The following is a 26,213-nucleotide window of genomic DNA, read 5'->3' on the forward strand; positions in this document are numbered from 1 at the left end:
ATGTGGTGGCAATCTAGGCCTCTCTGGGGGGGGGCGCTGGGGGAAAGGATAGGGCCGCCATCGTTGTTTATCTTGGACTAGTCACTCTCTCTCAGCCTCAGAGGATGGCAAGAGCAATCCCCCTCTGAACAAACCTTGCCTAGAAAACCTCACAATAATTTCATTTCAGGGTCGCTGTAAGTTTTCAGCTTTTAGTTGGTCATGTCCTCCATTTTTCTTGAATGTCCTACATGGGGATTTTGTCCTATATTTTGGACCAAATTTTGTCCTACATTTTTTCTGCATTTTGTCCCGGTTTTGTGGTAGAGAATTATGGCAACCCTACACACAGCCAAAATGAGTTTCAAGAGCCTTTTCTGGCCACAATTTATATTATGACCATAATCAGCTCTCAACTTTCACAGGGATTAGAGGTGCAGGACTCCAGCAAATGTGGAAGAACTGAATATTTCTAACCCCACCCTTGAAACTGCATTTAACACACACAAAGGATACCTGTTGATGGGATGGCTGGACCTGGCTACATGCACATTCCATCTTGTTCTCCCTCGCTTGGGTGGAGGAGGATGGGATGGAGTAAGGGGCGGGAGGAGGAAATAAGGGCACACCCATCCCATTCCCTTGAGAGAATGCACCTCCCCTCCTCGTGCTTCCCCCCTTGCCCGCCTTGCCTGTGTGAGTGAGTTATTTCCTCCCAGCAACCTCCACAATGCAAAATCCAGACCCCATTCTCAGATCTATTCATCTCAGCTATGTCTTTATTTGGGTTTCCACAGGGCCAGTACAGACGGGCGCTTTGCGCCGGCCTGGGCCCAAAAGTACGGCTAGGAAGGGCTGGGTGTCCACACACTCCCAGCCTTACTATCGGCGTCCGTGTGTCATGTTGGCACCCCGTTTACACAGGGTGCACTATGATGACACACAGGTATCAGAGCACCCAAACAGCGCTCCGTGCAAGGAGCATTATCATGGCGCACAAGTACCATATTGGTGCCCCTTCCAAGAAGCTGCTTTTGGCAGCTTCCTTTTTGCTCCCGAGAGGGAATGGATTGTTGCTGCAGCATCTGGTCACCAGGGCAAAAAGTGGCGGCTGGAGGTCACCCGTCTGTCGAGCCCAACAATCATACTTCTCTGCAGCTCCATTTCTCCACAATTTGCACAATTATTATTTTTCTGATCCCCCCTACTTTCTCTCTCCTTCTCCAACATCATCTTCTTTCAGTCTCTTTAATGTAATTAACCCCCATTGCCTTTAAGGGCAGAGCCCTATTTCTGTTCTCCCCCTTCTATATTCTTCACCAAGTTCAGTGACAACTCCTTTTGAACTCTCTAGGCAGGGTTGTATCATGGAAATAGACAGAAGTGGGTCCAACAAAATGGAGGGTGGCTGCAACAAACTGCTTCAATAAAGAGGGAAGAGAGGACCAAAACAAACATTCTCCCAACCCTACACTTGAACTTTGGGTAGGTTTAGATTGGGGGGGGGGGGAGGATGCTGATTAATTGCAACTCATCTTCAATTTTAGACAACAGAGCTTCACAAAGATGATTTCACAAAAGATATTGGAAAGAGACAGAAACTATGGGCTACTGGATTTCCTCTAGAGGACTGCGACCCATCCATAAGTCTTCATTCTGCCGATCTCTTCAATTTTTACACAATTCCAACTGGGAGATCAAAGTGTCACATAGTTTATAAGCCGGCTGCACTACTAAAATGTTTCAGTTTGTTGATCTTAACACAAATGCTCTTGGGAAGTTATGCATTATGAGGTGTGCCTAGTGAGCTTATAGAGCAGAGCCTTTCAAGGAAGAACTGTGGTTGTACTTCCCTCAAAGCACTTCTCTTGAAATGCAACCTTACAATGCTATTATAAAGGGTCATTGCCATTTTCTTACATGCTCAAAACAAGCATTTTGGAGACATGAGGAAATTCACCATAATACTGTTAATTTCCAGCTAATTCACATTACTGCACATGAAAGGAGATGAGTCTCACAAAGCTTTAGTGATTATTTTTTGTATGTATAGGGCAGTGAAGGTGAACCTTTTCGAGGCCGAGTGCCCAAACTGCAACCCAAAACCCACTTATTTATTGCGAAGTGCCATGTCCCTCTGGCTTTCTAGTAACAAACTCTGGCAAACTCTGTGCTGGGACGATGTCACATGTGCCCACAGAAAGACCTCTGAGTGCCACCTCTGGCACGTGTGCCATAGGTTTGCCATCACTGGTATAGGGCTACCATTAAAATTAAACACCTCTATAATAAATACAATTATTTGTCCCACTATGAGTACTACAACTATTTTCTAAGAATCTGTTTCACCTTTCAGCTTGGAATCATCTTTCTGGATTGCTCTTACAAGTCTTGTTTTGAGATCACTTTCCTCAAGCATTCTTGAGGAAATACTACTACTTTATTTGTCATAAAAGCAGGAATTCACTTTATTACTTGAAACCTAAAGAACAACAAAAAGATCCAGCCATTTAAAATGGTGCTTAAAATGAAACATCAGGTAAATGTACTCTATTTTCTACAGAGTGTATATGGTGAGGGATTCGGTTGTGTCACCAGATAGACACAGAGATGCGGTCAGCAAAAAATGAGGACAGTGATGGAAGATTAATTTGAGACTATATGCCAGAAGTACATGGTGGGAATGGAGTATCTGAGTAGAGAAAGTAAGATTTGTAGACATCTGAGGTAGTTAAAGATGTGCAAGTATGGAGGCCACCAGTCTTGCAGGTTGTGAAACCATTGGAGCATCATCAGAGAAAGGGATAAAGGAAGTTCAGATCACCGAGTACCCAAGATCATTGGGCCAAAGAAAGGAGTTGGGCATACAGATCCAGATAATTATAGAAAGGAGTGTGATTGTTGCTGTGTGCCTTCAAGTCGTTTCCCACTTGTGGTGATCCTAAGGTCGACCTATCAAGGGTTTCTTGACAAGATTTGTTCATAGCAGGTTTGCTTTTGCCCTCCTTTGAAGCTGAGAGGCCAAGGTTACCCCGTGGGTTTCCATGGCCAGGTGGGGGTTCAAACCATTGTCTCCAGAGTCCTAGCCCAATGCTCAAAAAACTATACCCCACTGACTATCATAAAAAGGGCTACAGTGCTTAAATATATTGGTAACCAGTATAGTACAGGAAACTTATGATTCCAAGTTTCCTGCACCATGTTTTAAAATATATTTTTATCTCATTTCAATATAACTCAGCACCCTTTATTCAAATAGGAAGAGTGTGCTGCCTGTCAGATGATTAGCTTCAGAATCATAATCCGCCTTAAATCCCATTGTGGGAGAAAGGCAGGATATACATCCTTGAAATAAAATAAATAAATAAATAAATAAACTCTGTATTTAAAGTTTTACAAAATATTTACCTGAATATGCTAGGGCGGCCATGTAATCATTCCCTACAGGTACAAAACGGTGCATCTGCTATAAAGCATTACCTGTTTTAAAGGCACCCAGGAAGAATTAATTTTGAATAAACATATTTTGTCCCTATTGTTACTCTAGACTAAGCATAGGAAATATACCAAATTGTTAATAAAGCTGCACACCAGTAAGTATACTGAAACTCAAAGTCTGTTTTTAAAAAGTGTACATTACCCATAAAATAGTATTTATATACATGACTGCAGACTCTTCAAAGCTTGAAAATGTAACCACTTTATCAAAGCAACAGCAATACCTGTTTTGATGCATGGTATAATATAGTTTTTAAAACACTTATGAGCAGGTACCTTAAAATTAAATGTAATAGCCAAATAACTTCGTCCTGTTTACAAGAAATGCCCCAAACATGTCAGAACAGCAGTCTATGAGATATGCTCTGGGACTTTCTTTGGCAGCCTCCACTACAATCTTCTTTACTTAAGGACTGTAATTATTTCCTTTCATCTGGCAGGAGGAAAAAAGTCAAACAGAAAACTACTTCTCAGTCATGTTCAGACATGCGTATTTCCCCCCTTTACCTACATCTGAGCTACTGTGGTCCAAACTTTCCAATCTATTTTCTCTTCCCAACTCACCTCTTAGCCTAAGCCTCTTCCTCACAAGTATCACATTTAACTAGTTTTGGCAGCTTGAATAGATGAATAGACGTAATACATGGTACTATTAGACATAAATCTAGAGAAAGACGTGTTGGTAATTGTTATGACCCACTGGTCTTCTGTGTTGTTTCAATGGTAATTAACATGCCCAGTTATTTAACAGTACCAGACAGTTCTCTCTGTCCCATCTCGGGTAAAACACTACTTCTCTGTTCTTTAATCTGATGAGCATTATACGGGAGTACATGCAGCTCAGTACTGCTAAGAGCAGTTCTCTTTCTTAACAATCCACAGGAAGAGCTATCCAGATTATACAACGTTTTGTTTAAAAACATACCTTTCAAAACACTCCGTAATGCCATGCAGATTTAACATGCTTCCTCTGGTCCATGCTCTCCTGCACTGTATTCCATAGCCCTAATTTCAAATGTGTATCAAAATGCTATGGCACAAAAAGGGGGGATGCCTGGCTAAGGGCATGATACAACCACCCCTCTCAATACATTTGAAAGAGAGGGGCCTATCAAACTCTAGCCTTGCTCAAGAGATAAACCAGACTTATTATCCACATGCCACTATCACAAGAGTCTTCAAAACTGGTCTATGAGGAGAGCAATGCAACTAGACTCCAATCTGCTCCTGAGCAATGCCATGCCCAGGGCACACAGTTCTGATAGACACACACTCTGTCTCTGCAGAATGCAGGCAGAGAGCCTTCCTACTAGATAGATAGATGGTCCAGTGACCTTTGGCTGTTAAGAGAGCTGGGTAAGGAACAGATCTGTTGTAGCACGGGCTTCCTAGGCATTCCTTGCATTCCTGCACTATCTGAAAGCTCCAGGAACAAACAACGTGTCCCCCTCCCACACACAGGCACACACCTGCCTTCCCATTCGCCCAGAGCGCCAACAGCTTCCGTCCACACACACACCACACACCGCTGTCTGTCGCACTCCTCAAACATTAAGCCAAAACGGCAGGCAGCCACTCCTGCTGCTTGCTCCCTGCCCATCTTCCCCCTATAGGGTGACTGCAGTGGGACAAGAGTTGTGGGTCTGCTACTGAGGAAACCCAAAGCAGGGAGGAAGGGAATGGGAGAAAGAGGGGGGGGGAATATATACCACAGGCTTTCTGTGGCTTCCCTCCTCCAGCCCTGGCTGCAAGTGGCTCTAACAAGCAAATGGGAGAAATACAAGATGGGGGCGAGGTCGAGTGAGGGTAGACTCTGCAGGTTAAGAAAGAAGGATTTAGAGGGCCAAGAAGACTGGGAAGGGGGAACTGCCAGTTTAACCAGGAAAACAAGAGGAAGGGTAGCGGCTCTTAAAGAGGCTAAAGAAGCAGGAAGAAATGCCTTCAATGACAAAGGCAGAGAGGAAGGAATGGTAAAGGAAACAGCAGGCTTTGAGAGACGTGCAAAAGGCATGGAAAAGAACCAAATGGGTTTGCACAGGCAGATGGAGTGCAATCTTGCTGGGTTCAAGAAATTGGGGGGGGGGGGGGTACAGAGGAGAAAAAAAAGGTACCAGAAAGACAACATTAGTCGCAGGATAAAGAGTGAAAAGCTTCACAGAAATTAGAAGACATCTCTTTTGACGAGACCAAAAATAAAAAGGGAAGGAATTTTTTTAAGGTAATGTTCATGGAATGAAGGACATTCGATAAGGCTCTTGATGAGAAAGACTGGGAAGTTAAAATGAGAGAATAAGAATGGAGGGAGGATTTTTAGGGGAGATAAACATCTTGAGATATTGAGGGGAGGCAGTTATCTCAGGACAAATGAATGATTGTAAGTAAGCGATTGCTCATGCAGGATGCTATTTTCTGGAAAAGACTTGTAGGGCACTGTATAGGCTGGCACCTATTTAAATCAGGAAGCCAAACTATGCAAGGAAGGGCAAAGGAGGCAAGGAATAGGAGGAGGCGGTGGAATCTGCATAAAGGAAGTTGTTACACAGAAAAAGGAGGAGAACTGAGGTGGAGCCCGCTTACCAAAAGAAGGAAACTGATGGGAAAGGGCACCCTGAGGGTACAAGGGAGGGAAGAGTTGTTGAAAGATGGAATATTTTAGGACGGTTAAGATAAAGAAGGCAGAGGTATTCCTTTTTTGTGGGGAGGATGATATAAACCAACAAGAAAGGTTACTTAGAGGGTAAATGCAAGGATCTGTAGGGGGAAGAAAGTGAAGGAAAGGAGGCAAGGTAAGCAGTGATGTTCTTAAGGGTAGGCAGGGATGCATAAGCCACAAAATGAGAAGCAGAAGGGATGGATGTCGGTGGCCAAAGGAAGGAGGGGGAGGCCAGGCTGACCAGAGGCCCTCCTTTTCCAGGACACACATCCTACACTTCAACCTTCTCCGTCCAGGAAGAATCCCCAAATGCCCTCCATTTTGAGCATGACCAAGGAGCATGAATTTACATTTCTATGAGTGTTTTTAGCGTATTTATTTGGTCATGCCTTCCTCCATTTTTCTTGAAGGTCCCACATTTTGCGGTGCCTGGATCTCCTTTCTGGTGAGGACCCCGGTCTCCACACATTTCTATCACGAGGAGGGGATCTTTATGGAGCCGGGCAAGTTTTGTTTTTAAAAGGATGTAGCTAGGTAGCATGGGGGGGGGATTTCCAGAGCTCCCCTCATTCCTCCGTCTCCCCCTTTCCTACCCTCACAGAGGGAAGTTGTTCAAAGAGGAGGATGCAACAGGGGATGATGGTGGTGGGAGTGGGGCAGCAAGGAGGAGGGAGAAGCTATGACAGAGTTTGGAAAGTGGTGGTGGAGGGCCAGGGTGACCAAAGGAGATCCTCCTCCTTTTCCAGGACCTGTCCTCCATTTCAACCTCCTGTTCTGGAAGGAATCTCAAAGTGTCCCCTGCTTTGAGCATGACTAGGGTGACCAAAGGGCTTCCTTCTTTTTCCAGGACCTGTCCTCCATTTCAACCTCCTATCCAGGAAGGAATGCCAAAATGCCCTCCTCCTCTTTGAGCATGACTAGGGTAACCCAAGGTCCTCTTCCTTTCTCCATTTCAGCCTTCTGTCCAGGAGGGATCCCAAAACGTCTTCCATTTTGAGAACGACCAAGAAGCATGAGTATGCGTGTTTTGAGCTTATTTATTGGCCCTTGTCCTCCCTTTTCCTTGAAGGTCCTCCACTCTGTGGCGCCTTCTCTTCCTTGTAGGTTATGAGACCTGGGCTGGGCAGCCTCAGATGGAAGCAACAAGGAGGAAGAGTTTGGAAAGTGATGATGATGGTGGTGCTGGTTCCCCCCCCCCCCAGAACCGGTCCTCCATGCCCACCTTCTCTATCCAGGAGGCATTCCCCTAAAACGTCCTCCATTCTGAGCCTAAGAAGCATGGATTTACACTCCTGTGAATGTTCTGAGCCTCTTTATTGGGTCATATCCTCCATTTGAGGTACTTTCTGCTTCCTGGCGGTTATGAGGGCCTCCAATCCTCCCTCAGAGGCCCTCCTTTTCCAGGACCTGTCCTCCATTTCCCCCTCCTCTCTCCAGGAAGAGCCCCCAAAACGTCCTCCACTTTGAGAATGACTAAGGAGCAGGAATAGAAGCGTTTTGAGCTCATCCATGGGGCCGTGTCCTCCTCCTCTCCCCACATCCACCAGGAGCCCCCACAAAAGCCTCCTCCATTCTGAGCCTGGCTCAAAGAGGCATGGGTTTACATTCTTAGGAGTGTGTTTTTGAGCCTGTTTGTTGGGGATCGTGTCCTCCATTCCCCCTCAAAGGGCTCCACTTCTCCCTTCAAAAGTCCTCCATTCCTCCCCACAAAGGTCCTCCGAAGCATGGGCATCCATTCCTGGGTGAGCCTGTCTGCTGGGGCCGTGTCCTCCATTTCCCACCCTCGAAGGTCCTCCATTTTGGAAGGGGAGCAGCCTTCGAGGGAGTTTGGGAAGAGCCAGAGGCGGAGGCGACCCACCTGGACCCGTTCCCTGCCTCCCTCCTTCCCTCACTCACCGCGGGGCTGCTGCTGCTGCTGGGGCTCCGGAGGCCGTCCTCGCTGGGCGCGGAGGGGCCGCAGCCTCCCCGCCGCGAGGGGGGCCCTACCCGTGGCCGTCCATGCCCGCGGTGCTAACGCCGCCGCCACTGAGGAGCCCAGCAGCGCCCTCCTTCTTCCTTTCCTTCCCTTCCTTCTCCTTCCCTTCCCGCCCCTCCGCGATGCTCCCTCCCTCCTCCTCCTCCTCCTCCTCCGGACGTCAACAAGGCGCCCTGCCCTGAGCCTCGCCCCGATTGGAGGAGCGCGCCGCGAGACGCCCCGCCATTGGGCCGCCCGCGGTGTCAAACCAGCCAATGGCGGGCCCCGCTGGGGGTTGCCAAGGTTACCGATGCTGCTGCTGCTGCTGCGAGGAGGAGGAGAGCGGAGGGCCAAGAGGAGCCGCAGTTGCTTCAGGTCAGGATGAGGGGACGGTTGGGTCTCTCTTTCTTTCTCTGTCTGACTGAGGGGGACAAAATGGCGGCACAGGTGTCCACTTACAGTCATAGCATCATAGAGTTGGAAGAGACCAAAGGGCCGTCCAGTCCAACCCCTTTATTCTGCCATGCAGGAACTCTCAATCAAAGCACCCCATTGACAGATGGCCATCCAGCCTCTGCTTAAAGACCTCCAAGGAGGGAGACTCCACTACACTCCAAGACAGTGTGCTTGCCTTGAACAGCCCTGACTGCCAGGAAGTTCCTCCTAATGTTGAGGTGGAAGCTCTTTTCCTGGAGCTTGCATCCATTGCTCCTTGTTGTATTCTCTGGAGCAGCAGAAAACAAGCTTGCTCCCTCCTCAATACGACCGCCCTTCAAATATTTAAACAGGGCTACTTGTGCCCCATTCATCGTTTTAGAGAGTGGTTTGAGCCGTCGGACTGTGACTCTGGAGACTGGGGTTGGAGTCCTGGCTCAGCCATGGAAACCCAGTGGGGTGACCTCCTTGGCCGGGTCACACTCTCTCAGCCTCAGCATAAGGCAATGGCGAACCTCCCTCTGTACAACTCTTGCCAAGAAAGCCCCATGATAGGGTCGCCTTAAGTTTGGAACGACTTGAAGGCACACAACAATGAGTTGGGGTTTTGCTTGGCAAGGTTTGTTCAGAGGAGGTTTGCCATTGCCTTCCCCTGAGGAGGCTGAGAGAGTGTGACTTCCCCCCAAGATCACCTCAGTGGCCAAACTGGGACTCAAACCCTGGTCTCCAGAGTCACAGTGCCAACACTCAAACCACTACACCACACTGCTTTCCATGCAGCTTAAGGAGCCCTGGTGATACACTGGTTAATTATTATTATTATTATTAATATCCCGCCTCTCTGGAGCACAACCAGAGTGGCTTACAGTCAAAACAATACAATTCCATGTCCCAATATCCCACCCCCTTAAAATAGCAATTAAACAGTACTCACTTAAAACATACCTTAAAAGACGCAATCAATCAACAGTGGCTATAGCGTGGTTCCAGGGAGTAGTAGGTTCAAATGTTCAGATTCTTTAGCCTGTACTGCAGCCACTCACTCACAAACCACAAGGTTGCAAGTCCAATACCAGCCAGGGCTCAGGCTCGACTCAGCCTGGCATCCTTCAGTACATCACTAAAATGAGTATCCAATTTATTGGGGGCAATTAGCTTACACACGTTGTAAACTGCTTAGGGAGTGCTTAAGTGCACTGGTAAGCTGTATAGAAATGTACTTGCCATTGCTGTTATTCTCAGCTATTGCATTGTAGCCCAAAGCCACCATACCTTTTGTACATTCATATTTTTCTTGTATGAGAGCATTTCCTCTGTGGCCCATGGTTTTCTCAGCAAATGGCCATGTTGACAAATGTGTGTGTGTACAGTATACAGTGGGTCCTTGTTATCCACTGGGGTTTGGTTCTAGGACCCCCTGTGGATAACAAAATCCGTGGATGCTTAAGTCCCATTAGAGATAATGGGAAAGGAAAATGGTGTCTCTAATATAAAATGGAAAATTTGGAATTTATACATTTTTTTGAATATTTTCAAGTCATGGATAAAAAGTCCATGGATAAGGAGGGCCAGCTGTATGTATGTATGTATATTTAAATATATATATAAATAATGAAAGTGAAGTTTTCTGTGGGTTTTTGGGGGCTATGTGGCCATGTTCCAGAAAAGTTTCTTCCTGACGTTTCTCCAGCATCTGTGCCTGGCATCTTTTTATTATTTTCCAGTGAGCCAGGTACTAGCACTATTTTTCTACCCATTGGATCCATTCTTTTCTGCTATTGCATGTGCCACAGCTGGCTGGTTGAAAAATTCATTTTCAATTTATAAGTATTTATATATATATATATATATATATATATATATATATACATACACACACACACACACACATACATATACACACACACACACACACACATACAAGAATAATTATGTTATTTTTGTATGGCGGTTTCTTATTTTTTAAAGTCATGTGACCAGATGTAGGTGGTGTCGTGAAGTTCATTTTGTTGTTGTTGTCGGTGTACTGCTTTCCCTCACTGTTCTTGATAATTTGCTGTTCAAGATGCTAAGAAGTTGCTGAATATATTTGAGTTGTAGCTACTTTGTACTTAGTACAACTATATCCATTGTCAGATTAAACATTAAACATTCACAAGCTTAAAAAAAGAAAAAGGAAATGCAGCGGAGAGGGAAGAGCTTCCAGCAAAGCAAAGTAGGGAGAGGTACTTGTTTAAGAACAAGATGGTGTTACAGGAATACCAGAATGTCCTGCTTTTCATTTGTGGAATGTTGGAGGCTATGCAGTATGTTTATGGCATAGGTTTTTGACTTGGCATTCATGCCTTTCTGCTGCAGTAATGCCATTACTGTGCAGTAACCACTCCAGGCTGGAAGAATCTTAGGCACCTGGTTACCTAAATATTTGATAAAAGTGCTTAAGAACTTTAAACATGTTTGGAAACTGCAATCAGGATTGGTGTGCATAAGATGACACTGGAAAAGATGCTGTTGCAGTGAACTGCAAATAAGGGAGCAATACTGTATTTGTGTTTCTTTGGCTGTGGAATATTAGATGTGGCAGAAGCCCGGGAATACAGTGGACCCTTGTTATACGCTGGGGTTTGGTTCCAAGATCCCCCGTGTATAACAAAATCCGTGTATGCTCAAGTCCCATTAAGTATAATGACATAGCAAAATGGTGTCCCTAATAAAAATGGAAAATCAAGGTAAATTTATACTTTTTTGGAACATTTTCAAACCGTGTATGCTTGAATCCATGTATAAAAAATCCGTTTATAAGAAGGGCCGACTGTATTAAATATGCCACTGCCAGGACAAAGATTGCAGTAAAACACCTCAGATATGTCATTTGGGACACATGGGTATTGCCACCCATATATGAAGTGATTAAGAGGGGTGGTGGGTCCTCCTGGCATGCTGCCCAGAAGAGCTGTTCTGTCAGACCAAGCAGCAGGTTTTCTATCTGGGTTGGACTGGTCATGTCTACTGTCTATGGATTGCTTTCCAACTTCTCTACCTCAGACCAATCCCTGGACATGAATCTGGAGGTCCCTGTATGACCCCTCCCCAATCTTACTGAACCCATGTTCTTGCCATAAATTGCTTGGTAGGTAGCCTGTGATTCTTGTTTGCTGTAGTGATTCCTGGCTTTGGCTGAATGGTTAACTTGCAACTTGAGTTCATATGCTGGGAGCTGTTTCTCATTGCTCTGTTTGGAGAGGGATTGAATGTGAAAGGTATGCAGAAGACAAGGAGAACAACTCCCCTTCACTTTGAGACTCAGATGTTCATCTTCCATCCTCTGTTTCAGTGTCCAGTCCTCCAGATATTTTTGGACTATAACAGTCAGGATCCCTTGCTATTGGCAATAATGGCTAGGATGGGAGCTACAATCTAGTGAGTTCTAGAGAGCCACGTCCCCACCCAACATCATAAAGTGAACCATCACTGAAGCTTGCTGTTCTCCATGTGGCCATCCTTATTACATGTCTTGGGCCTTCTCCTTTGTTGCTTAGCAATAGAAAGTTTCCCTCCCTGTATGGGTATTGACTTGTTATCCCAGCAAGATGTGTATGTGTGGTGATGAAGGCCAACATTGTGTAGTGCTGGACTGAGAGTCTGGGAGACCAGGGTTCAAACCTCACTCAGTAACATGAACCCACTGAGTAACCATGGACAAGTCATACTTTCTCAGCATTAGATGAAGACAATGACAAATCTTTACTGAATAAATCTTGCCAAGAAAACCCTATGGTAGGATCACCATAATAAGTTAGAGTGAGTGTCAAGGTAAATGAGCAACAGCAGCAGCAATAAAGGTGTACAAAGAGTCTAGTGTTTTCCTGAGTTCCTTCATGTTAAGGCTTCATGTTGCTGTCTTTGCCAATGCAAGTCCATGGGCATTGATTTCAGATACGTTGAGAGCATATCTCTACTTTTCACACTGTTCTTGGATCCTTTCCTGCTGTGACTGAGCCAGACCTTGAATAAGATTTATTTAAAATTAACAGATTGCTGCTAGTTTGTTAACATTGTCATTGGCAAGTTCAAAATATTTTACTTTGATCATTAAAGCACTAGCACCTTTAATAATGCTTAAAAGTTCAAGTTATTTTGATTCTTTATTTTGGGGACAGCGTGCCATCTTGAGTCTTTTACATTCATTTCATTTAACGGTTAACAAGTTTTATCTATGTCAGCACAATGAATTAATTCCATAGATTTGTCAACATTTTTATGTTTTTTCCTTAATGATTCAGTGCTAATGTGTTAATGTTAATGCTAGTCATTCCAAGCTCAGGATAAGCACATCATGGATACATGGGCTTTTCTGCTGATGTAGAAGCACAATTCCACTATTGCTGCTTAACTGAAGTATAGGTTTGTTGTGTAATTTTTCTACTGTCCTTTAATAAATCTTCCTTTAGGAAAGATCCCAAGTGGTTACTTTAAAGCAAAAAATACAGTTTGTGAAATTGTTTCTCAGTTTTCTGAAGGCAAGCGAGCAAGCAAAAAAAGAAGAAAAAACCCATTCCTGACTCACTCACAAAAATATCCATTCCTGACTGTTTTAAGATTAGATAGCTCATGACCCTCTAGAAGCAAAATGAGTTTTGATAACTTACAAAGCAAAACTGCACACGGCACATACATTCCCCCAGAGCTTGTGAAATATTATACTTTGAGTGGATAAGAAAAAGATATTAGGGTTTGCTTAGGGATGCTTGTTTAGAGATACTTAGGGTTTGGTGTGTTTGTATTGATTCTCTATTTTCAAGAGAAAAGAGCTTGGGTTTACAAAAGAATTTTTAAGTATACTCTTAGTAGCTTTATAAAAATTAGACTTCTTTAAGTTTTAAATTAAATCCATGATTTCTGCATGCATGCATGCTGTAACTGTATCTGACTTGTATTGTGAAACTTTTATAGCTGGCACTGGTTCTAACATTCCAATCATAAGAGCATTATATGGAATTAACCCCTATTGAAATAAATGGGGCTAGCTTATAAATAATGATTTTAGGATCAGAGTGTTAATGTGATAGGGTTCTACCCAACACCCCCCACTCTCTGCCATTGCCATTTACAGGTTTGTTGGTTGGTTTTAATTTCATTTAGTAGTGCTGACGTTATATCGTAAACTTCCAGCTAAAGACCTTCAAGGCCTAATTACAGCTTTAATGTGTAACTAGTTCTGGACTAAGGCCAGTTTTTCTATAATACTCTATTGTGCTCATGCTCTGGGCTGATACTATAGCATACAACTAGAAGCTTGTTTCATGATTAGAAACATCTTCCTTTGGGTGTGAAACATAAGCTAACTTTTATATTAAAAAAACAACAGAGGGTGCATAGAGCACTTCCACTCTTACACCAGCAAGCATTTGATAGTTCTCTGTCAGCAAGTTGCAGAATCTGTGATAGTTGTTTCAGTGGAGCTGTTTAAAAGTTGAGAAATGTCAGGCTGCTTAATGAAAACTGTACCAGTTACACAAGTAGTCGGAAAATTTATTATTTCTGAGCTAATGCCAAGAAATTCAAAAGTAATGACTGTGTTTACATGAAGGTAAGTGTTATTTTTAAATAAATAAAACTAAATGAGAAATCGAGGTAAATGTGTTTCAGATTAGGACATTCATATTTGTTTCATTTTGATTTAAAAATAAGAGCAAGGATGAGTTTTGAATCAGCATGATGTGATAACATGAATATTTTTACTCTTTAACAAAACAGTGTATGATTTGGACTGTGTCTGATCTTTTTCACTATTTATTCTTTGTTTTTTTGTACTAAATGTTCAGCTGTGGGGTGTTTCCCGACTATTGTGGTGATTCATGTTGGGTTATTTTAAACCAAAAATCTACTTTCTGGTAATTTGCCTGTTGCTGATTTTGGGGCAAACTCACCGAATCTATCCACATTTCTTCTTTCATTTTATTGAAAAGCAAGTTATTTGGCCAGTATCAATTTTGTTATTTATCTAAAAAATGTGAGTCGCCCTTCAGCAGAGTAATTTTAAAATGCAAGATAAAATACAAGCAAACACACAGGAAACATATTCCAAACTGTTAATACTTTTTAAAAAACATTAAATACATTTTTTTAAGACTGTGAAAATGAAATTATTGTATATTTGTCTTGTGTTACGTAGTTAATTACGCTGGTGCTAAAAATGTTGGCTGCTGCCAGGGGTTTGGCAAGTTTCTTTTTAACTACACTTTCCAGAATTCCCCAAGCTGATCTAGAGATTGTTGTGGTTATTGCTGTCTAAGCTCTCTTATTTCTACTCACTTCACCTCAGACTGAGAGAGCACCTGGAGGAGAGTCACCAGCAGGTTGATCAGTTGTCATAATAACTGCTAAGGAGGACAAGGCACTACAAAATGTAGCGCTTCCGAGAAAAATGGAGGGCATTACAAAATAAAAGCTAAAATTGCTAATATAAATACAAGGTGCTGCAGAATGAAGGGCATTCAAGAAAAATGTAGGACACTGCCAAATGAAACCTAAAAACACTAATATAAATATAAGTCCATGCTTCTTAGTCATGCTGAAAATGGAGGACATTTTGGAATTTCTTCTGAAAAGAAAGCTGAAATGTAGGGCATGTGATGTCCTGGAAAAGGAGGACCTCTGCTCACCCTGGTCTTCAGAGTCTTCTAAACAATTGGGCATGGACATATGGGAGGGGGATTTCTTGGTGTACTTGCTTCCTAAGCATTCCATATAAAGGCTGCTTCCCAAAAAGGTTAGGGTGAGGGTGGTCTGTCACTGTGGTGAGCAGGTTGCTTCTGTGCAAGGCAGCAAACTGGGAAGGAGAGTACAGTATTTTAATTTGTGTTGGCATGTGACATGCTGCTGTGAGATCAGCTTATTCAAAAAGTGAGAGAAGAACTGCCATGATTTCATTTGATTTGCTGGCTGGTGTGACTTAACATCCTCTGATGATCTGCTCTCCATCTCTGAGATCTCTGTTCTGTTTGCTTTAGTTGCTTTCTGTGGTAGCAGATAACTACTGTACACACTGTAGTGTTATTAAAAGCCACTTTATCTTTGTGTTAGCCACCCCCTCATGAGGGCAAAATGAGGATGACTGTGGATTTGTGATTAGTGCACCTTTTGAATCCTTGGAGAAACTATGAAAACAGCACTGCTGAAGCGAGGAACACTTACAACATAATTTAAAATGGCCTAGTATATAGGATTGATGTAAAACTCACTAAGATAATATATATGAAATGCCTTGGAAATCTAAATGCAAAATTTAGACTTTTCACATGCAATTTCACAGGCTTAATTCAGTTAATATACTTTTCAGTAAAGCAGGGAATCTTAAGGTCAAGTAGTTTTATGGAAGAACCTGTATAATTAAAATATTTGTAAACTACTTCCAATTTTAAAACCACCAAATGATATATAATCATAACCCGTGAACCAAGAGGAGAGTGTGTTCCTCTCAAATTTTAGGTTAAGGTGTCCTGCAAACAGCCAGTGTTTACCATTAGGTTATATCATAATACAATGGGCCCTTGGTATCTGGATACCAAAAGCAATGGATGCTCAAGGACCATTATATACAGTGGCGTAAAATGGTGGCCCTTAAATAAAATGACAAAAGCAAGGTTTGCTTTTTGGATTTTTAAAAAATGTATATTTTCAAGGCATGTGTAGTTGGTTTTTTGCGGAGGGGTTCGGGCTATGTGTAGTTGAATTGGTGGATGCTGTACAACACACAGTATTATAAAATGGTGCTCTAAGATAAAGCTCAAAACAACTTAATCAGGTAATAGTTGAGACAAATAAAGGTGACATGTTTTCAATATCACAAGGACATGACATTAAGTCTCCATAGCTTGGGATCCTACTCTCCCATTCATCCTCTAGTTTCATGTCTGGGTGGGGTGAATGATGGCACTGGGGCCTGATTCTTCCACTTGCATTGCAGTTGTTCCCCACCCGCATCTACCACATGTCTTCCTTTCCCTGCCTCAGGCATGTGATAGTGGTCCAGTAGTTCCACATTGGTTGAAAATATTTTTGTACAGCACTATGTACATTGATGGCAAAGAAGCAGGGTGACACCAAGTTGGATCCCTGCTCCCTACAAACATTGCTTCAGCCCATGCAGTTGCTTCTGGGCCTAACGCAGGGGCTTTCGTGGCCTCCTCGGTCTAGCACAGGATATTTCAGTGTCTCCTCGGCCTGACACGGTTTTTTTTGGGGGGGGGGGCTTCCTTGGCCCAGTGTGGGGGCTTACGGGGCCTTCTCGCAGGGGGCTCCTTGGAAACCTTCTGAAAGTCTGGGGCCAGAGGCCCCATTGCTACAAGCCCCACCTCCCGCACCAGGTAGCACCATGCATGGGAATGCCACTGCATTCAACTTTTGTTTAAAGAACTCCAAAGAAGGAGACTCCATCAAAGCAATCTGTTCTACTGTTGAGCAGCTCTTACAGTTGGCCCTGCTTATACACAGATTTTTTATACACGGATTCAAGCATCCACAGTTTGAAAATGTTCCAAAAAAGTATAAATTTCAAATATCAAACCTTGATTTTCCATTTTTTTTATAAGGGACACCATTTCCCCACACATCTTGCCATCACTGGAAATGTGAGCAAGGTTTAGGAGGAATGGTTTTAGAATTCAGAAACATGGTCATGTTAATCTATCAGTATGCAAAGGGATCTTGTAGCACCTTTGAGACTGTGCATAAGAAGTTGTAGCATAAACTATTGTAGACTTGGTCTACTATCACATGGAGGCATGCCTTTATTTCAGATCTGGTATCAAAAGTAGCAGAGGAATTATTTGGGTGTGTGTGTGTGTGTAGAACTCATGCCACTCTGTACACAGTGAGGTGGCCATCATGTGTAGGAGTAACTAATCCTGAATGATATAAAGAAAGAGCAGAACAAAGCCCTGTGGCACACTACTTTTGTGTTGGGGCAATCTGATCCTGGGGGCCAATCCATTTCTCCATCTCTGTTCTGTAATTTTTACTTGGGAGTAAGCTCCCTTCAGAGAGCCAGAATAATGTAGTGATTTGAGACTAGGACTCTGAAGACCAAAGTTCAAATCCCCATTTGGCCGTAGTAACGCATTGGGTGATCTTGGATAAGTCACATATTCTCAGCCCCAGAGGAAGGCAATGGCAAACCTTCTGAACAAATTTTGCCTAAAAAAACCCATGATAGGATCGCCTTACCATATGTTGGAAACAACTTGAAGGCACCAACTACAACAGAAACAACAACAAAGCTCCATTTAGCAAAAGCTCCCTGCAAAACCTCTTACATTTCTGCCTGTAATTGTTTCCTGTTACACATACCATAGTATTAGTGATGAAGTTTCCTTAATTGTTCTTTAGTTCCTGTCCCTTACATTATGGGTTTCTTTCCTCCTTTTGAAATAGCAATTAAAAGAAAAGACTAAAAAAAGAGAGAGTCAGCAATCCTCTTCATAGTTTGCAGGACTGTAAATGAATTTCCCCCACTTCCTCGAAAATACATTTTCTCCTTGTATTGTTGTGCAATCTGCAGTTTGTCATGGTGTCTAAAACTATGGTAAGCAGTTTTCTAGTTTGAAGGATTTCTCCAGTTCTGGTTTGGCAAGCACTAACCACTGCCAGGTACCATGGGCATCTTCCCTCACTCTGGATAGTGTCAAGTTGTAATATGAAGGTAAAGTGGTGTACAAGAAGTCATCTTTGACCTATGAGCCAAAACAGGTGAGTATAAATGCATGTCAGATATCAATGCTTTCAAAAGTGAAATATTGCCAGTAGGGCAGGAGGAGCAGGGATCAAGACTCGGGTGCCTGGGGAAGGGTGTTCAACCTTTTCCCCAGTACTCTGCTCCCAGTAACCATTATGACCTGCTCCATCTTCTATTTTTTCTGGAAGGGGCACTGTTACTGGCACCCTCAATGATAGACAGTAAATCTAGGCACAGAGAATGTTCATTAGGTATCATGATGTGGAAGCAGAGATTACCTCCTCATCTTCTGGATGCCAGATTCACAATCCTAATCAGCTCCTCTCTCCATGCTTTTATTATTTTTTTACAGAAAGATACACAAGATGCACTTAAATATTACAAATATAGTCTAATTTGGCTCTGAATGAAGCCAGGGCATCAGATATGTTGTTACCGAGACCCTTGGGATGAAGGGGAGAACATTCACTTCCCTATGGTAGTAATCAAATGCTGCATTTGCCTTTTATCTGGAAAGCAAACTAGTCAAGCATGTGCAATATCCGTTATTTGCAGAATCAGAACCAGAACTGAGTTAAACTGGTAAGCATTAATTCCCCTGTAGCTGCAAACTGTTGCTAATTAAGCATCTCTGCAGAATCAAGGCAATCTTGTCTGTTAAGAGCTCTGTATCTCACTGTTCCTTCTCCTAATTATGCTCCTTTAATTTTGTCTTCTCCATCTTAGCATCTTCTAAATGTCTGCTCTGTTCGTATCTTCCTGTTCTGTAAAAGCATATTTGTGCTGAAGATTCATGCATCCTGTAGTGCTAGATGTACATAAAAATAAATCACATGATATATAGTGTGGTTATGACACAATATATATGTGAGAATACACACACACACACACACACACACACACACAGAGTATATGCAGTGCTGTACCTAGATAAAACTGTTTCCTAGCAATGTACTGCATAGATTCCTGAGTAGTATTTTGTGTTAATTTAGATTCATGTCTTCTGTGTGTTTGGTAATGGAACTATGTTTCCATTCCCTCTCCCTCTCTTTTTAATATTGAAGGCACTGGATTTACTGCACTAAATGGGGAAGTGGTTGTAATTCTTTTTCACTCCTTGAAGTACGATGTCTGTGAATAGCAAACCGAATGTTTGGATCAGTTTTTGCCAATATCACTCTCTGTGATTTAAATGCCATGCTATCTATAGCTCACCAAACAATCTAGTAACTTTCAATAAGATTTTTTGCTTCTCTGTGTTTACGGGGGTGCTGGTACCTTTTTTCAAAATAAAATAAACCAATCTCAGTTCCTGTTCCACCACTCATTGTAGTTAAAGTATATTTATAACAATCACACTGTAAAAACATCCTGTAGGCATACAATCTCACATATTTTCATCTGCACCTATGTACAATATACATTGTCTACATGTTCTATTCATGGCTGCTAATCCTGCATAAAGTAGGCATGGGCAGATAAATGCACCTGGTTCTGCTCCCAGTTTTGGATTAATTTATTTTGCTTGCCCAAACTCCAAATTGGATCACATTATCTGGAATGGCTTCCATGTGTACTCCATAGCTAATCTCCTACTGATTTTGGGATAATTATGATAGGAACCATTTATGAGGACCAGTTCTCTATAGCACACCCTGATTATAATTTTTAAAAGCAGTGAAGTGCAAACATTACTCCTCTTTCTGGTAATTTCTCTGAAAGTGATGAGCATGATTCTTTGGGATCCCTGAAAAGGTAGAGGAAATCCTTATCAATCTTGTTGTTCTATGCACCTTCAAATCCTTTCTGATTTATGGCGACCCTGAAATGAACATTTCACAGGGTTTTCTTGCCAAGATTTGTTCATAGGAGGTTTGCTCTGAAGCTGAGAGAGTATGACTTACCCAAGGTAACCCAGTGGGTTTCTATGTCTGAGTCTGCAGAGTTGTAAGCAGCTGCCACACTGCAGAAATAAAAAAGCTTGACACCACTTTAAATGCCATGACTCAGTGCTGTAGAATGATTGGATTTGTAGTTTTGTGAGATATTTAGACTTTCCTGTCAGAGAACTCTGGTACCTCAATAAACTGTAACTCCCAGAATTTTATGCCATTGAACCATGGAAGAATTGCATTATTTCTGCAATATGGCAGCAGCCTTATAGACCAACATTCAGACCACTATACCATGCTGACTCTTGTCACTCTTACCAGTTACTTAAAAAAAGAAAATAAAATACCCACATATTGTTTTCTTTTGTGCCTGGCATCTTTGAATTTCAGGCGGAGGCCTGTGTGTGGTTTAAACTGCTTCACAGGAAAGCTATGGCAAAGAAGTAAACCCATGAGGGGAAAGCTTGAAGGAAAAAAACTACAACCCAAATAACACTTTGCTTCCTGTATTTGAGACTGTCAGATACAGGTCAAGCTAGCCCAGTGGTGCTAGATATCTCTCTCTACACCCAAGCACACCCATCCTACAGTCTCAGAAACAGGCAGCACAGTGTTCTCTCCATAAATTATCCTATGATGGGATTTTTTTTTTTAAATAGCCTTGATTTTCCTCCCAAAATGTCTACAGCAGGGTGGGGATAATAATGATGCCTCTTGTGCCCTTATGTAGCTGAGATCTCCCCATGTTTCGTGGTTGGCCTGAAATTTGCTAGTAAGCAGCAGAAGGATTCCTGCTGTTCCAGATGACATGTGGTTCTGGTCTTGATTCTTGTGAATGATGGAGCAACACTTGCTCATTGTGTCATAGAACACATTTTGTTTCTTTGTTTTGCTGTTACTATCATTTATTTATAGAGTGCCATCACTGTACACTGCACTTTACAAGTAAAAGGACAACAAACAGTCTTCCCTATTTTCTATAGGGCTTATTTATTGCTCGTGTCTTGGGGCTTTTGTGTCTATCCTACCAAGAAAGTTGCTTTCTTTCCAGTGTTGGGTTGCCAGATTAATACTATCCTAGGTCCTAAGATTTCAGGGCCCAAATCTAAAACCAAAGGATTGCCCCAGTGTTGTCACAGAGGTAATCCCTGGTGATTAAACATAATGGATTAAGCATTGATCAAAATGTTTCAGATTATATCCTTCAGATAATTAAAACAACCACGTCTAACAAAGAGGAAAGCATGCACACACTATTCAAGCCAGTGCTCTTGTTGGGGTGCACAAGGCACTGCACCCTCACAGTGAATCCCATATTCCGCGTGGAGCAGGTGGGCCCTGAATCAGTGGGAAAGGATAGGTGTCTGCTCTGAAGAGTTCCCTCCCTATCCTAAGAACTGCACAGCCAAATAGTCTGATTCACTCTCACCCTGAGAGTTCTTGTCCTGAGAAATGGAGAAGAGGTACCAAACCATGAATTCTGGAAACCTTACTCTAATCTCTGTGCACTTGTTAAAAACTAATTCTGCTTCTTCATCACATAACTGCACAGCATGGTAAGAGAACAGAGGCTGAACAGAAACCCTGTTTATATCTTTCCTTTTTAAAAATGGGTTTCAGCCATTTCATCAAGACTTAACTGCCATATATATAAGCACATCCTTTTCTTTATTATTGGAAATCTGTTTCTAAATAAAATGCCCTTGGTATCCTCTAGGGTTTGGTTCCAGAAACCCCCATGGATACCAAAATCTATGGATGTTTAAGTCTCATTATATACAATGGCCTTGTAAAATAATGGTGTGTGGTGTGTGCCTCCAGGTTGTTTCTGGCTTATGGCAACCCTAAGGTGAACCTATTACAGGTTTTTTTGGGCCAGTTTGTCATTGCCGTCTGCTGAATCTGAGGGTGACTTGCCCAAGGTCTCACAATGGCTTTTTGTGGCTGAGTGGGGATTTGAACCCTGTTCTCCAGAGTCATAGTCCAATGCTCAAACCACTACACCATGCTGGCTCTAAGTAAAATTGTGTCCCTTATACAAAATAGCAAAATCAAGGGTGCGTTACAGATGGGCCCATGAGGCGCCATCATCGCGCCGTCATTACGTGTGAGGGGCAGCGCTTCCTGACGTGCCTTGCCCCTTGTGCGTAATGACTACGTCAAAATGGTGGCAGCTGTTCCACACGGCCGCTGCCATTTTGACGTAGCGGACACTCTGCATCTGCACGTCGCGCAGCAGAAGTGACGCCGCGAGTGCGCGACTAGCGCCTTGCGGCGTCTCTTCCGGGGCGGAGGAAAGCGCGCGATTTTCACGCTCCTTCTTCGTTGCGTCCGGGAACCGCGCGGTTTGGATGCTGCGGTTCCTGGACACAGCAACCAGCAGCGGTGCGAGACTGCCCCTTCTGGGCCGTCTGTAATGTGCCAAGGTTTGCTTTTGGGAATATATATATATATATATATATATTTTCAAGCTGTAGATGGTTGAATCCTTGGATAAAGAATCTGTGGTTATGGAGGACCAACGGTATACTTTTATATCTTCTATCAGGGGATGGGTAAGTAGTATCCTAAGCAGGGGGAAATGAGATGAGAGAGAAGAATCTTGGCTTTCTCAGTAGACAGGAGGAAAAGACAAATGCAAACTGCAGCATCCTTTCCTAGCTTGTGTGCTTGTGCTCATTAATAAATTTTGCCATCTTGACCACACTCTGATGTTGCTTGGCTGAATCCCAATCTTCATCTGTGAAATATAGAAAGGTATATTAGTTCTTTAGTTATCGAGACACTAGTCTGATTTAAAATGGTGTGTGTTTCCATATTACATGTGTTTAAAATACTGTATTAGCCAAAGTTGCTTAGGGCCAAAATGAGAGTCTATAATAGATAACAGAATTTAACAGGATGTTAGCAAAATAGAATATTGACACTGGGTAATAATTGGCTGCTCTTCTTAGATAAACATATTGGCATTGCTTCCCATTTATCAAAAGCAAATTCTAAGGTAAAGCCAAGGAATTCCTTTGTCATGCAAGAGGCATACTAGTTTTATGGCAGGTTTCTGTGACAGTGACTTTCTTTTGCACTTAGTGACTGATGTAGATTTAATCATTTTATCTGATGCATGCCAGTGTTCAAGAATGATAGTTGTTCATTGTGATACTATTGGAAAAAGGATAGAGAAGAAAGGGAGTACATATATATTTGAGTCAGTCAGTTGAAGGTCAGTTTACACAAAAAAAAGAACATTTTTTTTTTCAAATTGAGTAGTTCAGAGTGAATCAGTGTAATGCAGTGGTTTGAGTGTTGGACTAGAAACCGAGGTTCAAATCCTGGCTCAGCCATGGAAAGCCACTGGGTGAGCTTGGGCAAATCACTCTCTACCTCAGAGGAAGACAAGGGCAAATCCCCACTAAGGAAATTCTGCCAAGAAACCCCCAGGATAGTGTGGCCTAAGGCTGCAATACATCAGAAATGATTTGAAGATATGCAACAACAAAGTTAAAATGTCAATCACATTTAAAAAAAACACAACAAAGATCTACTTGTACAGGAGTCTACAAATGACAGCCACATTTTCTGCGAATATTTGATGCCTGACTGGGAGTGGGAAGCAACAGATTGCTCACACTAAATACCATTTGTAAAGCAGGAAATGTAGCACCAGTGAAATTCATTAGGCAGCAAAAAGCCATTTGTCATAACTTGAGGATTCTTCTTGTTGATCTTGTCACTTACACCAGGTCTCTGCAACTTGTGACACACCATGCTAAATGAAAGCTTCCAAAAATTCCTGGTAGTTCACAGTGGTTTAGTATATATCCTGGGTTTTGATCTATTTCAGGCAACCTTGAAACTACAGATACTGGCAGAAGACAAGATATGAATAGTGTTTGGTTCAGAATACAGTTGAATGTACAAATTTGCATAGGACTTAAAGATAAAGGTAATCCCTTGACATGAATGTCTAGTCATAACTAACTGTAGGGGGCGGTGCTCATCTCCGTTAGTAAGCCAAAGAGCCAGCATTGTCTGAAGACTGCTCTAGTGGTCATGTGGCCAGCATGATTACACCGAACGCTGTTACCTTCCCACTGAAGTGGTACGTATTTATTTACAGTCGGCCCTCCTTATACGCGGATTTGCCATGTGCGGATTTGAGCATATGCGCATGGCAAATCCGGAAGTTGTCCCCAATGGCGGTGCATGTGCACGTGCGCCGCCATTGGGGACAACAGGACTTGAGCGTGGATTTTGTTAGACGGGGGGGGGGGGGTCCTGAAAGGATCCCCCGCATATACCAAGGGCCGACTGTACTTGCATTTGCATGCTTTCGAACTGCTGGGTTGGCAGAAGCTGGGATTAGTGACAGGAGCTCACCCCATCATGCAGTACTCAGGCCTTGAACTGCCAACCTTCTGATTTTCCAATTGTCAGAATTGGCATCTTAACCACTAAGCTAACACATAGGAGTTACTAGTAGCTAAAATGAAAATATGGTTGATGTAACAAAACTGGTTGTGAATGACAGCTTGGAAATGCCACTCTTTGGACTATAGCTCCCAGAACCCCCCAGCCAACATGGTCAGTAGTCATGCTACCAGAGTAATCCTGGAAGTTGTAATTTTTTTTAAAAAAAATATTTCTAAGGTCTGCTTGGAACTGAGTAAGGGATGAAGTTTGCTAAACTTTCCCAAAGTCTGTGGCTTCATGACCACTGATTAACCCCAAGGATTAAGCAGCCTACTTAATGTGGCCCTGCAGCTCAGGCAGTGTGATTACAGACTGCCTCTTAATCCTTGACGAAAGCCACTTGATGAAACCATTTTTAAACATAAATATAATGTAAAACCATACAGAACAATGGAAGATTGTGGCATGTTGAGAAATACCACATATGACTGCTATGAGCGATAGACACAGAAAGGCCCAGCCCTATGCGTACTTGTTTAGAAGCAGGTCCCTCTGTGTTCAGTAGCGCTGACTCCCAAGTAAGTATTCCCACTATTATTGGAGCCTGAAATGAGAAAATCTTCCCCTCTCCATTTCTCTGTACTAGGCTTTTAAAAAGGACAAGCTTACTGTCTACTGTTGGCTAACTCTGAAATGGATTACTTTGGTCAGCAGAAATGGTGTGTATAGGGGTTTTGTAGAAAAAAGACAAAACCCCAGCTGAATTGCTTGATTCAAGATAGCTTGGCAGACATGGATAACTGCAGTTCCTGCTTTCACATACTCTCTTTCAAGCCTCTGCTCTGATCAATAGATGTTTAGACATTCTTTTTTTTTTAAGTTGTGTTTTTTCAAAAGTTGATGGCATCAATTGAGTTATTTATTTCAAATGTGTTCTTTTGCTAAAGAAGCCATCCAGAAATTTGCTAAAGAAACCCATCTGAAAACAACCAAGTTCATCACAGTGTGCTGATGTCCTAGAAAGGAAATGAGCTAATACTTATTTATACTGTCACAGAATGTCCTATAATTACAAAGATGATTGGTTTTAAATGGTAACTGTATTTGGACAACCTATTTTGCATTAATCTCCCCCCCCCCTCGAAAGTCAACAAATTGTACAAGAGTAAAGGCCAGCTTCTTGCTTGGAGAATACATGTGTCCGATACACCGTAGTTTTTCAGAATTTCAGTTCTTATTTAAAAGTTTGGCAGTGGCTAGCAGAGATTTCACTTCCAGCTTTTATCATGTCTCATGTATTAAATTCTTACCATTAGGGTCCATTGATAATCTGCTCTTGCATTTTCAACCATTTCTTCTTTCCTTTTTTCCTTATTGCAGAAAATCCATTTAGGAGCAAAAGTTGGAATGGTTGTCTAGTGAGACTTTTGCAAGGTGAAGACCCTCTATCTGAAAACACTCTGGCATAGAATTTCTATGTCAGATGTTTAGATACGGGAGTGTCTGACTGTTAACATGAAGAACAGTACCAGATGAATGTTTTAGTTTGTTATGGATGGCCAAAATTGCTAACTGGAGTTTTTCTGAAGTTGCTGGTTTGGCAGACAAATACAGTTTTTTATAGTCTGGATGAAGTTGTTTTAGCTTTGCTCTTGG

At 42.5% G+C, this 26,213-nt stretch overlaps 2 protein-coding genes across 6 annotated transcripts in view; one reads left to right on the plus strand and one right to left on the minus strand.

Moving 5' to 3' along the window:
• Window positions 1-8,221, minus strand: part of PKP4 (plakophilin 4) — a 154,895-nt gene extending 146,674 nt beyond the window's left edge. The window contains exon 1 of the mRNA XM_042458480.1: window positions 8,027-8,221. The gene's annotated coding sequence lies outside the window, so the exon portion shown is untranslated. The remainder of the gene's footprint in view (window positions 1-8,026) is intronic.
• Window positions 8,222-13,865: 5,644 nt separating this feature from the next.
• The window catches only part of CCDC148 (coiled-coil domain containing 148), a 133,667-nt gene continuing 121,319 nt past the window's right edge, over window positions 13,866-26,213 (plus strand). For 3 of the 5 annotated variants that reach the window (XR_006101456.1, XM_042445891.1, XM_042445890.1), the window contains exon 1: window positions 21,586-21,703. Coding sequence is in view for 2 of the 5 variants with exons in the window: in XM_042445891.1 (XP_042301825.1) it covers window positions 21,600-21,703 (104 nt within the window). In the remaining 3 variants the exon portion in view is untranslated. Of the gene's footprint in view, window positions 14,110-21,585; window positions 21,704-26,213 lie in introns of those variants that run through there. The other 2 variants (XM_042445892.1, XM_042445893.1) reach the window with 1 other exon arrangement.

This window comes from Sceloporus undulatus, chromosome 1 (assembly GCF_019175285.1).
Source record: "Sceloporus undulatus isolate JIND9_A2432 ecotype Alabama chromosome 1, SceUnd_v1.1, whole genome shotgun sequence".
Classification (NCBI taxonomy): Eukaryota; Metazoa; Chordata; class Lepidosauria; order Squamata; family Phrynosomatidae; genus Sceloporus; species Sceloporus undulatus.